The 14,530-nt window shown below is 36.9% G+C and overlaps 1 protein-coding gene across 1 annotated transcript in view; it reads right to left on the bottom strand.

Moving 5' to 3' along the window:
• LOC134532937 (uncharacterized) overlaps positions 1-14,530 on the bottom strand; it is a 429,205-nt gene that overhangs the window by 33,777 nt on the left and 380,898 nt on the right. Inside the window, exons 176-185 of the mRNA XM_063370011.1 lie at positions 13,206-13,541; positions 12,802-13,107; positions 12,407-12,712; positions 11,986-12,306; positions 11,510-11,842; positions 11,107-11,421; positions 7,684-8,019; positions 7,280-7,585; positions 6,885-7,190; positions 5,850-6,179 (exon numbers count right to left, since the gene is read on the bottom strand). Coding sequence (XP_063226081.1) covers positions 5,850-6,179; positions 6,885-7,190; positions 7,280-7,585; positions 7,684-8,019; positions 11,107-11,421; positions 11,510-11,842; positions 11,986-12,306; positions 12,407-12,712; positions 12,802-13,107; positions 13,206-13,541 — 3,195 coding nt within the window. The remainder of the gene's footprint in view (positions 1-5,849; positions 6,180-6,884; positions 7,191-7,279; positions 7,586-7,683; positions 8,020-11,106; positions 11,422-11,509; positions 11,843-11,985; positions 12,307-12,406; positions 12,713-12,801; positions 13,108-13,205; positions 13,542-14,530) is intronic.

The raw sequence follows: 14,530 nt of genomic DNA, 5'->3' as shown, positions 1-14,530 counted from the left end.
CTGTGAACGATGAAGCCCGGGTAGCTAAAATTAATATGTATTTATGAGTTAATGTTTGAAAATCAAGCTTAAGTAAAAAAAAAATAAATAATGGTGGGATCAAGCCATAGACCACAGCTTGGCCAAATGAGCATGACATCTGCCACCAAAAACTTTCCAACTAATTAAGAAACACTATAATCACTTTACTATTACAATATACAGTAGTTTTCATTAAATAATATTTTATTTGGTTCCATACTTCTCTACAATGTTATAATATCATTGAACCTGCTATTTTACCACTTTCACAAATATATATGCTTAGTTATGTAACAGCCAGTAGTGCATAGCTCTGAATAAAAAACATGTTTTTATCTTTGTCCGGTCATAGTTTTTGTTGGTTTCTTAAAATGGATTGAAAATGATTCCTGCAGTTCAGTGAACATTAGTACTTTACCTAATAAACCCTGAACACATATTTTTGATAAATGCACATTTACATTTGCCTCTTGTTATGTTTTAGCTCACTCAACTCAATAACAGATACAATTTTCTTAGTATAACCTACCATAAAAGATAAGCAAGAACTAAGCCTGCCATTACTGAAAATATTCATTCTTCCCAGCAGCAAGCTGTATGTCTGTACCATCTACTGTTTGGTATATCGTTCATGACTCTTAAATGCATTGATGATTCTAACACTGTCAGTCCTCACTAATACACTGCACCACTTTGCCCTTCATGTAATCAATGGAGTCCTGCTTCGTTCCTCTCCTTTTTTCTCCCTCTAACAGGTCATTAATGTAATTGCCATTAAAAAATTCCTAGCAATGCATTTATCAAAGGAGTGCTGTTTGGAGTACCTACCACATATGTACTATTCTTTCAGCATCCCTACCCTTTCAATTCATAATATAATTTTTTTTCCTGATCACTGTCTTTTTAATTTTCATCTATGTTTCGTCCTATGAACTTACTTAAATTTATTCTTCCTGGTATAATTATTTTGTTCTGTACGTTTACATAAGCAAATTATTTCACTGTAGGTATTTACTTATGTCATTTCATACAAGCCTTCCTACTTCTCATTATATCACCATTCACAGAAATCTTAGTCGGACTGAGAAGTCTTGTAAACAAAATGTAACTAAATTGCATGATCTTATATGTTCTCAAACCATACCTAACACATATACATACTCACTTTATGAGAAGTAACGTGCAAAAATGTGTTTTCTATGCAGATAAAAAGCAATTATGTTTTGAGAATTATCAGGGGGCCTATTTTGTTTATTCTTAAAATAAATACTTTTCTACATAACTCAGGTGTGAACTTAACAATAAAAAAAAACTAAAAAAAAACTGACATTTCAATATCAATAAACAAACCAATACAAAACATAATTACATTAATACAAATAAACTACATATTTTCATGCCACATACCATGCAACAAGAAAAAAACATAAATGCTTTGAAACAGAAAAGCATGCACTCTTTTCTCCCAAATATTGTAAATAGAATATAACAGAGTAAACTAAAAATCATGCTAAATAAAAGAATTAAACACAAAAATAAATTGCATTCCATTCATGCTAAATTTTCTAATACACAATAACATGCACTCAATGCAGCACAATACAAAACAGATCATGCTCAGGTGAAACATTAAAAAATAACTGTAAAGAAAACATGCCCACAAAATGTTTCAAACATCATAATTCTTCACCCCTTCAAAGGGTCAGGAATAATAAATGCAGCCAAACTCTGACCCCATTGAGAAACCAGCTCAGAAGCAACAGCTGAAATGACAGTGTCAACTCCTCAAAAATACACCATCGCGTCTAAACACAGAAATAAGAGACCTCATTGTGACGTTCCAGTAAAATGTGTGTGATGTTATCCGGCATTGATACTGACATACATCCAATACCAAAGTTCCTACTAACTGTAAAGAAAAAAAAATGGCCTGTAGGTGCTTTATACTTTAACTTAGAACTCAGAGATTCCTCTGGCAAGGATGCCAACTTTTCTACAGAGGAAGAATATTATGATTTACCTATTACACCAGCTCTTTTTACAGGATACACCGAATTGGTGAAAAATATATGCCAACACAGAAAATAAGTCATTTAGATTACATGTATTCTCACAGAAATGAGTAATTTTTTTGGGTGAACTTGTGTGACAGTAAGGCTTAAAAAGCCACATGCACGGGGAGCAGAGTACGTCCACATGACAGGATGTGGAGAGTTCAACAGAAGGCTCAGTTTGTATTGTAGCGTGGCAAACTGAAATTGGTTGTCATGGTGCAACGAAGTGGTGATGTTTGCATTCACAAGAAAAACCCTCAGAAGACAAAGTGTGAATCGGTGGCTGAAACAGGGTAGTCTCTCAGCCTCACTCCAGCTCATTGCGCATAAGGTATTTTCAGTCTCACGGTCACACAAGGTAACACAAAAATTTTACTCTTTTCTGTATGGATATGTTAAAAAAAAAATCATGTACGCTAAGAAAATAACGACCATCCAGCATCTTAATGAGAGGGAAGCAGCAGCAATTCAGAAGATGTGCAGTAGATTGACTACCATCTAGACATAACTAGAGTTAAAAATGGTGCACATATTCAGAGTGTGTTGTTACCTCCCCTAATATTTTAATGTTCCTAGATCTAAGTTACTATTTACAGGGCACCAGCTGGAGAATAATATACAACTGACTGTGCTCCAGCACACAGTCGGGGCACTAGAATACTCAGGGTCAGGGGTTTGACACCTAAAGGCCAAGTTAGGGTGTTCAGGAGGTATGATGAACGAAGGGTTAACTCCGGCTGTTCTGGCCACCAGAACGCCACACTGACAAATAACACACACGCAGAGACTCTGAAAAACTTTCATTACTAACGACCTCGCTATCAAAACTACAACGACTACTTGTAAAAGCACCGCGCGACTGCCCGTTCTCAACAATGCTACTTCAGTTCAAATGTCCTTGTCTGACAACAGGTTAGCTCAACGGTAGAGCTGACGGCCTGCCTAATCTCGCAGTCTCACCACTCCAGTGCCGAGCTCTATCCACACGGCACCAAGGTCAGCAGGCGACTGACTCGCCGCTACTCCTCACTAGCGCCTAAAGACAGGCCTGCACTACGAGCCAAGGCACTCCTGCGCATGCGCGTACTCCGTCTCCCCTTCCCCCATACGCACTGCGGGAGACTCTCTTTTAGATTCTACCTATCTCTCTTTGTCCTCTCCTTCCAACGTTCCCCCCCACCCCCGACTAGGTTATACATCAACATTGTCGTGATCACATTTTTCCACATTCAGAACATAACAATGTCGTGCACAGTACGAAAATGATAAATCATGATTGTCCTGTTTTCAGAAGTAAAGTCACAAATGCTGCAATTGACTATTTTTTACATATTGTTGGCGCATTCACGTGGCAAGGGTGATTCTCGCGCTGATGCCTTCGAAGTGTTGAAAGCTGTGCAAATTTATTTTCACATAGTTCAGACTGATGTAAAGCTTCACCTTGAGGTTTTTTTTCTTGGGATGGAATTCATTTCAGAATCACATTTAGACACATGTCTACGCAAACTACTGTTAAGTTCAAATTGTCTACGACAGTCAGAACACGAAAAAATGTTGTTTTGGGAATGTTTATTCACAGAAACACCCTGAAAAAATCTACTATGTCATTGTTTTCTATATGTCAACAACATTTAGAAACAAACTATGTTTATTTTCAGAAAAACCACGAGAAAAATCAATTAAGTCTTTGTCATCTATATGCCAAAACATTTATTTGGCGATATTACACCAATAATAATTATAACTACAGATGAACATGCAACTAACATATTCCCGCTAAAAATGTGATGTAGACTAGCCTCCCATCCCCTTCACCCAGTCATTTAACACCAACTCGTTTTTATTCCATTTCCCTTTAGGATCCATACTCACGTGGCCCCCATCCTGTCCCCTCAAATCCCATTGTTCTCCCCTCAACCACTCCACCAACCTTCTGATGACCGACCTGTCGCACAAGCGCTTAAAGATTCCGGCTCATTGTTCGATCCTGTCTTTAGCTCTAGTCTACTCCTCTGCTCCCCTCCACTGCGCAGCCGCCGATGGCACGAGAATCTTCCCGAAACCTACCTCGGGCAGCGCGCTCTCTCTATACAATACTACGGTGCTTCATAATACAAACAGATTTATAACCATACAAATACCCCTATGAACCTACAAATATACAGTTACACTCTTAAATACTATAGTCCGTGTCCCTTTATCCCATTGCAGACATATACATTAGGTGGCGATGCTCCATGGAGGTCTCAAATATCTAAAATTTTAAACTTTTATAAACATTTTTAGACACCAAGTGTGTATAGTCATTAAGTACTTTTACAATAACTGTTTAAAATCCAGGCATTCATTCTCTATGACTCTGTACAAGCATTCCTTCGTTCTTTAAGTGTCGCTTGTTATAATCAAAAATTCATAAACCTAAAATAAATGTTAATTAATGAAGAAACTTTGTAGGTATCAGTGCAATATCAATATCAATCTAACACACCAAAAAAACTAAGTTGTTTTCAACATTTACCTCAGAAGGTTAACAATTTTCATATTTAAATTAGTACCTACTTATACCAAATGAAATTTTTAATTGTTGATTTTTTATGAAATATAATAGTTTTAACGCATTAATAAAGGTTAAATACATACAGATATAATGGTTACATTAAAACTACTTCAAAGTATGAATATTTTACTATGGAACCTTTTTTGTATGTAGTATGTAGATAGTTTGCTATGTCTACAAACTATATACATGCTATACAGAAGTGGTAAAGTGTCACATCTGAATTTATTTGTGCTATTTTTCCATTCTACATGAGTAAGAAAACTTATACCAAATTGATGACAAATACATGAATTTCAAATACAAGTATGTAGCCTTGATTGAAAGAAATCAAACTGATATAAAAAGAAGCAAATTGAAGAGGTTATGTTTAGTTTCAGAACCACAAGAAAATATGTCGTCTTTTGTTTTCATGCTATAGCAAAAATGTGTGTTTAATATGTTTCAAATTCCATTATATTGATATAAAATCATCACACAATTTCATATAAACACTACATTTCAAGTTCTGGGTTGCAGACAGGGGATCATCCTCAGTGATGTGCTAAAGTGCTCTCCGAAAAAAAAAAAAAAAAGCCATAGTCCGATAACTCAACAATAATAAATGTGTGGCCAAACTACTGTAAATAGTATGTACTGAAGTTCATACGGCAGTAACGTTGTCTGGTTCCAACTAAGTGCTAAAAACTGTGCTCTCTACCCCGGCATCCAGTACAAGGATCCAATGAGCATTTAAACTCAGTTTGCCATACAATAGGTACTATTAAAAATTAGCTTCTAAGGAGTTGTTCAATCTCCATAGGTCCAGTATGTTTGACCAGGGCTGGTTTCAGCCTTTCTCGAAGATGAAAAGCAATGTTTCTCGAACAGGCTTATATATATATATATATATATATATATATATATATATATATATATATATATATATATATATATATATATATATATATATATATAAAAATAAACATCTCATCACGGCGAAAAGAAATGGAAGTTATGCTACATACAAAAAACCACATTTAGCTTTGACATAGAAAGGTATCTGCCTAAGGATATGTGGACACCCATCTCAACAGTGATGACTAAGGCAACTTCCCAACACAACAGACCTGAAGTCACAATAACGTACGTCTGCATCAGCAAATACAAACAAGGGCACACGATACAGAAGGTTTCCATCTTTTATTTCCTTAAAAACAACTGAATCTTGCGCTCACCTAGTGCGGGGGTGCAAAAAGTGAACGGGTCGCCGGTGAAACCTGTCGGGCAGCCGCAGTTAGGGGTGTGCAGAGCCACACGGCACTCTGCGTTCTGCCCGCACGAGCCGGGGCACGGGTCGAGGCACTTCTGGTTGATGCACGCCAGGTGGGAGGCACACTCGCTGTTGATGACACATTCTGGCCGGCAGTTCGGTGCTGATCCCACAAAGCTCGGCAGGCAAGAGCAGGACGGACTTCCATCCGAGGATATTCTGCACTGAGAGTTAGGTCCGCACGGGGATGGTTGGCAAGGATCCCGAGGTGCTGGCAACGGAACTGGCTCCGCAGCTAGAAAGAGATAGAACTCACTTGTAACAACTGGTGTCAGAAAAAGGAAAATTCTTAAACGATGCAGTTGTCTATCATACGCAAATAATCTTTAGTAATGTAATTGACATAATAAATCAAAATAAACACAATCAAATACTGAAAAAAAAATCCCTAGCCTTAAACTAACTGACTAAAAAATGCAATATTTATCTTGCATATGCTGTCTGTAATTAAATAAGATATAGGTACACATTCATTATTTATCTACTGTAACTACTGAAACATATGTTTAGATAAATTGTGATTTTCAAAGAGAATGAAGCTACATTATTAATGGCAATCAATGATGATGATGATGATGATGATGATGATGATGATGATGATGATGATGATGATGATGATAATGATATGAACAGATTCAGTAGAAATTATTAAACTAGAAAATTTCTTAAAAACAAAAATTCTCATTACTTTGTAGATCATAGGTGAATTATTAAACAAAATAAAGCAGAAAAACATTTTTCTTGGAACTTCAGAACCGGTTCTACCAAACCATTTAAATGGTATAAAATCAATATTATGAAAAGTTCAGCAATTTATATTTTTAAACAAAATTACTTCAAAATAACATATAGGAAATTTATAAAAACAAAAGAGTTAAAGAAAAGAATAAGCATTTAAATGAAAGATAATAATTCTCTAATGTATCAATATTTGACTTACGGCGTGGGTAACATCTGGAGAACGGATCTCCAGTGAAATCTACAGGACAGCTACACACAGGGTTGTGGTTGATTACTTGGCAGCGTGCTTGAAGACCACAAGTACCAGGACAGGGGTCAACACATTTCTGGTTTATGCATGCTTCATTCTGATCACATTCCAAACTCGTCACACATTCTGGTCGACATGCTGGTGGACTTCCAATGTAGCCCGGCACGCAAGAGCACACTGCCTGGCCGTTTATCTCCCGACACTGGCTGTTCGGTCCACATGGCGATGGATTGCATGGTTGAGTTTTCTCAGGAGCTAAAACATAAAAATCACAACTTTCAACACCTGAAATCTATTTCTCACTTGTGCCAACCACAACTTATAAATCAAAGTGACAAAACTACCTTGCACTGGTGCACAACTGATAAATGGATTTCCTGAGAAGCCATCTGGGCAGCTACAAATTGGAATGTGGTTGACAACAGAACACACTGCCTGAGTACCACAGGTGCCTGGACAAGGGTCTGTACATTTGTTCCTGATGCATGCTCTGTCTCTAGGACAGTCTTCGTTCAGCACGCACTCTGGCCGGCAGCCAGAATACGGGTCACCTTGGTACTCCGGCAAGCATGTGCACACACCATCTCTGCACTGTGCGTTTGCACCACATGGAGATGGATGGCATGGGTCTGCCACAACTGGTACAGTAGCTAAAACATACACATACATAATTGTTAAGTCACTGAAGTGAGTCTATGGTAATAATTGTTAAATGTTTGTGATATCTGACAAGTAATGGTTTACTTACGTGGTGGTGGTTTGGGATAGCAGTTGGTGAACGGGTCTCCTGTGTATCCTGCGGGACATGTGCACACCGGAGTGTGGTTGATGACATTGCACTGGGCCCCTGCGCCACAAGATCCTGGGCATGGATCTCGACACTTCTCTCTCATGCAAGCCTTGTTGCTGGGGCACTCCGAGGAAATGACACACTCTGGTCGACAGTTGGGAGGACTGCCCATGTAGTTAGGTAGACAGGAGCATGAGGGCCCTCCTCCAATATCTCTGCACTGGGAGTTTGGTCCACATGGAGATGGCACACACGGGTTTACGTATACTGGTGGTTTGGCCGGTGGTTGTGGTGCTGTACAAAAAAATATTATAGTAATTATGTTATACATATTTTGCAATAAACAACAAGTAAGGAAAGTTAAATATTTCATGTCTTTGTAGTAATTATATGTTTTTTTTTTAAAATCAATTAATTACATAGATATACATACCAAAAACTTTGAACTCATAATTTTTTTGAAAATTGTTGAATTACATAACTAGTGTTAATTTTTATATTTTTCTAGATTAGGTACAATGTTACATAACAGAAATCATATATATTATGAACCACCTGTGATAGATTGTAAAAAGAAAATTTCATTTTTAGCCAGCAATATTGTTATATTAATATTTAATTACGATATAAAATACTGTATTCACCCAAATGCTAGATGAGTATTTTTTATTTGCTTAAAGCATAAAATTTCTAATTAGTTTTGTTTTAGGATATCATGATGAGATTCACATGGGTCAAGTTAACATGATACAATGTGTTGCAGATGATTTTTATTGGATAAAAAGAAATTAGGGGTAATATATGACATCATGGAAGTTGGCCAATGATAATCTAGAACGGAAGAACAAAGGAAAATTTGGTGTATAATTTTGGTAACACTGAAAGATTTATTTTCGGAGTGTATATAAATATGAATGATGGTGTGAGTTTTGGAGCGAAAATAGCAGTCGTGGTACAAGTAGGAGTGAAGTAATAAGCGGATTGGGGGGGGGGGGGGGGGAAGTATGTGATTAAATAAATAAACAATAAGTACATACTTAATAGGTAGTAAGAAATTTATTGGATGTGTATGGTAATGAGAGTAGTAGTCACGAGAGAAATGACAGGACATGATTCTTTATATTGAATGAATTTCATGATATGTATAGATAATGTGGTGTTGTGATTGTAGTAGTGACGAGGTACGTGTCGGTTCATGTTTTGCGATATTGATTAAATTCAATGGTTTATGGACAACATTTTTGCATAAAAATCATATATACAAGAGTAATATTGAAAGTAAATGATTATTGCCATTAAGTCAGGAATGGTAAGTGCTTTTTCTATAATTTTACAATAATTTAGTGATTTGTTTTAGTGTTATATGTGCATTTTGTTAGCTGTGTCGGGCGATAGGTGTGTTGTGTGTTTCATTTGCAATATTAGGTAAATGATAAAAAATTCTAGGTAGTGCAAAAAGTCTCATTTTCCTATGTTAGTTTTGCGCTTGTTGAAGAAATAGCGACAAATAAAAGCTTTGGTGATGTTATTTGAGCTACATAAAAAAAAGGTTTCATAAGTTTGCATCACAATATGGTAATAATATTGATGAAGTAGGCAGTGCTGAAATAACCATACCTTGTACGTCACAAATACAGGAATAGGGCAAATGTATAGAAAAGTTTCAAATGCTTGTTTTTACAGTATGCCCAATAATAGTTTCTTGAGGAATTAACATTATGATACACAAAATAATATATCTTTGGTCTAATTTTCCATACTAAAATAGGTACGGCTATTGTATCATTTCTGACAACCGGGATGTTAAAATCATACTTGAAAAGTCATAAAGAAATTTTTATTAAAGGATATTGCAAATTATATTAAACTGGGTGGGAAAGTAGTATAGAATTCAGAATACCATACAGTAGGTAATATACATTCATTATTGTGTACTAGAATAGAATAGGTATAGTATATAACAGGTATAGTCATATAATATATAATAGAATAGAATATCCAAAAGATATTTCATTAAGAAATGTATTTCGCGCAAAACAAGCCTGTGAATGTTCTCTGCACAAAACCCAAATATTCCCACACTTGTCCTGTAAGAATGTAGGGGTGGTTTTGACGTGAGCGCCACCATGTAGATAGCGTAATAAAACATATTATGGTATCAGGATCTAGATTTTCTGCTTTCCACTTAAGCGAATGCTGTGCTATATCATAGAACATTTATTTAAATTACTTTAACAATAAATAGTATAACTAAACAAAGTAAAATTTACAGCTGTTTAAAAACAATTTAATCAAAAATATTATCAGACAAAGAATATTAATAACACACATAACTAGTATCAGCTGTGATGTTGATTTTTTATAAACATACAAGATAAATTTGTGATAAAAGGGGTGAAAATAATATTTAAAAAAAATGAATACAAATCCATGTAAAGCCTTCTATAATTATTTCAAGGCTACATTATTTGCAAAGTTATTTCAGTCTTGCTGTGTAGCTTTATATCTATTAGGAGTTAATAAAATAAACCAACAACCTGTTAGAATAAAGGAAGAAATTTACTGATATTCAACAAAATTAATTAAACACGTGTATTGTTTAGGTTAAAAAAAAAAAAACAGTAGCATAAAAGTTTTCTGAAGACTCAAGTGTTTTATATGTTAGACTATTAATATGGTGGAGTATGAAAATGAGGATAGAAATGTAAAAAATAGGCCTACTCTACAAACTTCATTTCATAAGATTGTTTTAATTTTTTAACATATTTCAACTTAAGTTGATTCAAAAACTAAAAGCTTCATTTCATAGGATTGTATTTATTTTTTAACATATAATAACTTTAGTTGATTCAAAAATATATTTAAGTCGTAAGAGCTATTTCATCATCTTCTTATACTATGTACTTAAATTTCTCCTAAATAAAAAGTGAAATGTAGGCCTTGTAGTGCATTTAGTGTCATCTTGAATTTGGATAAATACTATTTATAGTAAAAAAAACTACAAAATGACCATTTATAAAAAAAATTGTGGTGAATAGAAACAAACATTCCTGTACCTTTTTTCTCAAAAAACATAAAAATTACAAACATATGAACAAGCAACAATAAAAAAAAAAAGGAGATTTCTAATCATTTACAAATTGCATACAATAAAGAAAAAAAAAATTCTAAATTAAATATTACATAAAAAGAGTTACTTGTAAAATCAAAGTATATAACAAAATGAGATCATAAGTAGCAATAAAAAAAAGACAACTATAAGAATGTTTATTACTGACATGGCCATTTACTGGTATCAGCATAGGTAATTTTAGAAAAATGTCCAAAATAAACAATTTATCAAATATTTTTGTATCTAATTACTACATACAATTAACTTACGAGGAATTGAGTAGCATCGAGTAAATGGGTCTCCTGTGAATCCTTGTTGACAGCTGCAGATAGGACTGTGGTTGATCACTTCGCAGCGAGTATTCAAGCCACATGTTCCTGGGCAAGGATCCACACACTTCTGGTTGACACACGCTCTGTTCTGTGGACACTCCGAGCTCACAACGCACTCTGGCCGACAGCCCGGCGGACTGCCGATGTATGTTGGCAGGCATGAGCACACTGCCTGTCCATTCACTTCTCGACACTGACTGTTGGGTCCACAAGGAGACGGACTGCAAGGATCTCCAGGTTCTGCTACAACGGCTGAACAACACACAGAACAACTGTGAGTACAAGTGGACAAATACTTTAATAAGATACTCCATGCTATGAATATGTGAGTGTTGCTTACGTTCCACAGCCTGAACGTTGCAGTATCGGAATGGATCCCCTGTGTAGCCTGGACGACACGTGCAAGAAGGCAGATGGTTCACCACCTGACAGTCTGCATTCTGACCACATGTTCCTGGGCACGGGTCCTGACATTTGTTATTGATGCATGCCTTGTTGGAAGCACAGTCTGAGTTGACCACACATTCAGGTCGACAACCTTCGTAAGGGTTTCCTATATATTCTGGCAAGCAAATACAAGATCCAGCTCCATTTTGTTCCTTGCAAATGGTATTTGACCCACATGGTGAGGGAACGCAAGGGTCCCCACGCTCCATGGGACGGCCCAATGGAACTGAAAATAGGAGTAACCACAAAAACATTAATTGTGGAAATTAAATTTCAAGTAAATTTCTATACAAAATGTATACTTGATAAAATAAACAAAAGAATTGAGGTTAAAAATGTTCTAAAAAAGTAACAAAAAACTAAACTTACTCTGTGGAACAACGCACTGTCTGAACGGATCTCCAGAATATCCAGGTAAACATTCACAGTTAGGTGTGTGGCTAACCACCCTGCACTCTGCATTTGCTCCACACGACCCAGGACAAGGATCTTGACACTTCTGGTTGATACATGCCAGGTGGCTGGCACACTCGCTGTTGCTGGCACACTCAGGCCTGCAGTTCGGTGGAGAGCCCTTATACTCCGGCAAACACGAGCACGAAGGGCTATCCCCTGCTACCTGGCACTGAGCATTAGGGCCACACGGAGAAGGCTGGCATGGATTCACAGGTGGTGGCGAAGGGGTGTCCGCTTCAACAACCAAACAAACACACCAAACAGTGAGGACCAACTGACACGCAACACCAACAACTCTAAGTACCAACCATTACTGGATACAAGCAGCTCTTACGTATTGGTGTGCATCTGAGGAATGGGTCTCCAGAGTAGCGAGGTGGGCAGCTGCAGATTGGATTGTGGTTGATGACCTGGCAGCGAGCACCAACACCACAAGTTCCAGGACAAGGGTCCCTGCACTTCTGGTTCGAACAAGCCTCGTTCAAGTTGCAGTCAGAGCTCACAACACATTCTGGTCGACATGCTGGTGGACTTCCAATGTAGCCCGGCACGCAAGAGCACACTGCCTGGCCGTTTATCTCCCGACACTGGCTGTTCGGTCCACATGGCGATGGATTGCATGGTTGAGTTTTCTCAGGAGCTAAAACATAAAAATCACAACTTTCAACACCTGAAATATATTTCTCACTTGTGCCAACCACAACATATAAATCAAAGTGACAAAACTACCTTGCACTGGTGCACAGCTGATAAATGGATTTCCTGAGAAGCCATCTGGGCAGCTACAAATTGGAATGTGGTTGACAACAGAACACACTGCCTGAGTACCACAGGTGCCTGGACAAGGGTCTGTACATTTGTTCCTGATGCATGCTCTGTCTCTAGGACAGTCTTCGTTCAGCACGCACTCTGGCCGGCAGCCAGAATACGGGTCACCTTGGTACTCCGGCAAGCATGTGCACACACCATCTCTGCACTGTGCGTTTGCACCACATGGAGATGGATTGCATGGGTCTGCCACAACTGGTTCAATAGCTAAAACACACACATACATAATTGTTAATTCACTGAAGTGAGTCTATGGTAATAATTGTTAAATGTTTGTGATATCTGACAAGTAATGGTTTACTTACGTGGTGGTGGTTTGGGATAGCAGTTGGTGAATGGGTCGCCTGTGTATCCTTCAGGACATGTGCACACCGGAGTGTGGTTGATGACATTGCACTGGGCCCCTGCGCCACAAGATCCTGGGCATGGATCTCGACATTTCTCTCTCATGCAAGCCTTGTTGCTGGGGCACTCCGAGGAAATGACACACTCTGGTCGACAGTTGGGAGGACTGCTCATGTAGTTAGGTAGACAGGAGCATGAAGGTCCTCCTCCAATATCTCTGCACTGGGAGTTTGGTCCACATGGAGACGGCACACATGGGTTTACGTATGCTGGTGGTTTGGCTGGTGGTTGTGGTGCTGTAAAATAGTTGGAAATTTTGTGTTTTGTTGGTAACACAATAACAATTTTTTTACATAAGAATTCCTACGTACAATTGTTTTCTCTCTGCAGAGACCTATGTTTTTAATGTACTTCTTAGATTAATTTGTTTGAAGATTTTTTAAATTTATAATTTTTTTATTGGTATGCCTAAAGTATAGTTTTATTTCTTTATATATTGATTAAGCATATTTAAGAAAACTTATCACCATTTTAGTAGAAAGAATTGGTTCAAAACAGAGTTATTTAAACTTGTTGAAATAAATAACATTGTCTTGTATTCTTAATATTATATATATATATATGTATATATATGTATATATATATACACATAGTAGAAAATTTATTTTAGATGAAGCTAAGTAATTTCATGATAATATACTTATTTTCAAAATTTCTCTGTGTTTTTCTAAGTTATTCTTAATAGTCATAATAAAATAATTTAAATGCCTTTATTTAAGTCCTCACAAATACTAGCATCCTAATTGATTTGATATAGTGATAAATATATTTTAAACAAATTATATTGTTTAGGAAAGCTTGGAATGTAAGACATATATAGTGTTAATCACTTAAGTCCATACATTTTTTTAAATATGGTTTCCTACAGCATGGCCTAGTCTCTTCTTGCCAGTAAGTATAGAAGGCTGCTGACTGCAACACAATTCCAACGCATAAATGGTGGGTACGGTGATGGTTGAGCTGTCATGTAAGGGCTCACAGTGGGCTTGCTAGCAGTGTGTTCAGCTGAGAATGACACCTCCATCCAAAAGGAACATTAAGATTATGTAGCAGAGTAAGAGTGATTGCATGAAAGCTGAGAATTATTTCCTGTGTGGAAGAGTGCAATTCACCCTTGACCCTTCCATGTTCTTCTGAAAGGGTGTAAAAGGACAGAAGGTGAATGGTCCTGGTGATACATAATCACATAACTTGTCCTAAGATGTAGAATTGTAGAATACTTGAA

This window comes from Bacillus rossius, chromosome 6 (genome assembly GCF_032445375.1).
Source record: "Bacillus rossius redtenbacheri isolate Brsri chromosome 6, Brsri_v3, whole genome shotgun sequence".
Taxonomy (NCBI): domain Eukaryota; kingdom Metazoa; phylum Arthropoda; class Insecta; order Phasmatodea; family Bacillidae; genus Bacillus; species Bacillus rossius.
The sequence above is the reverse complement of the archived record's forward strand: the minus strand, read 5'-3'. Positions and strand labels throughout refer to the sequence as shown.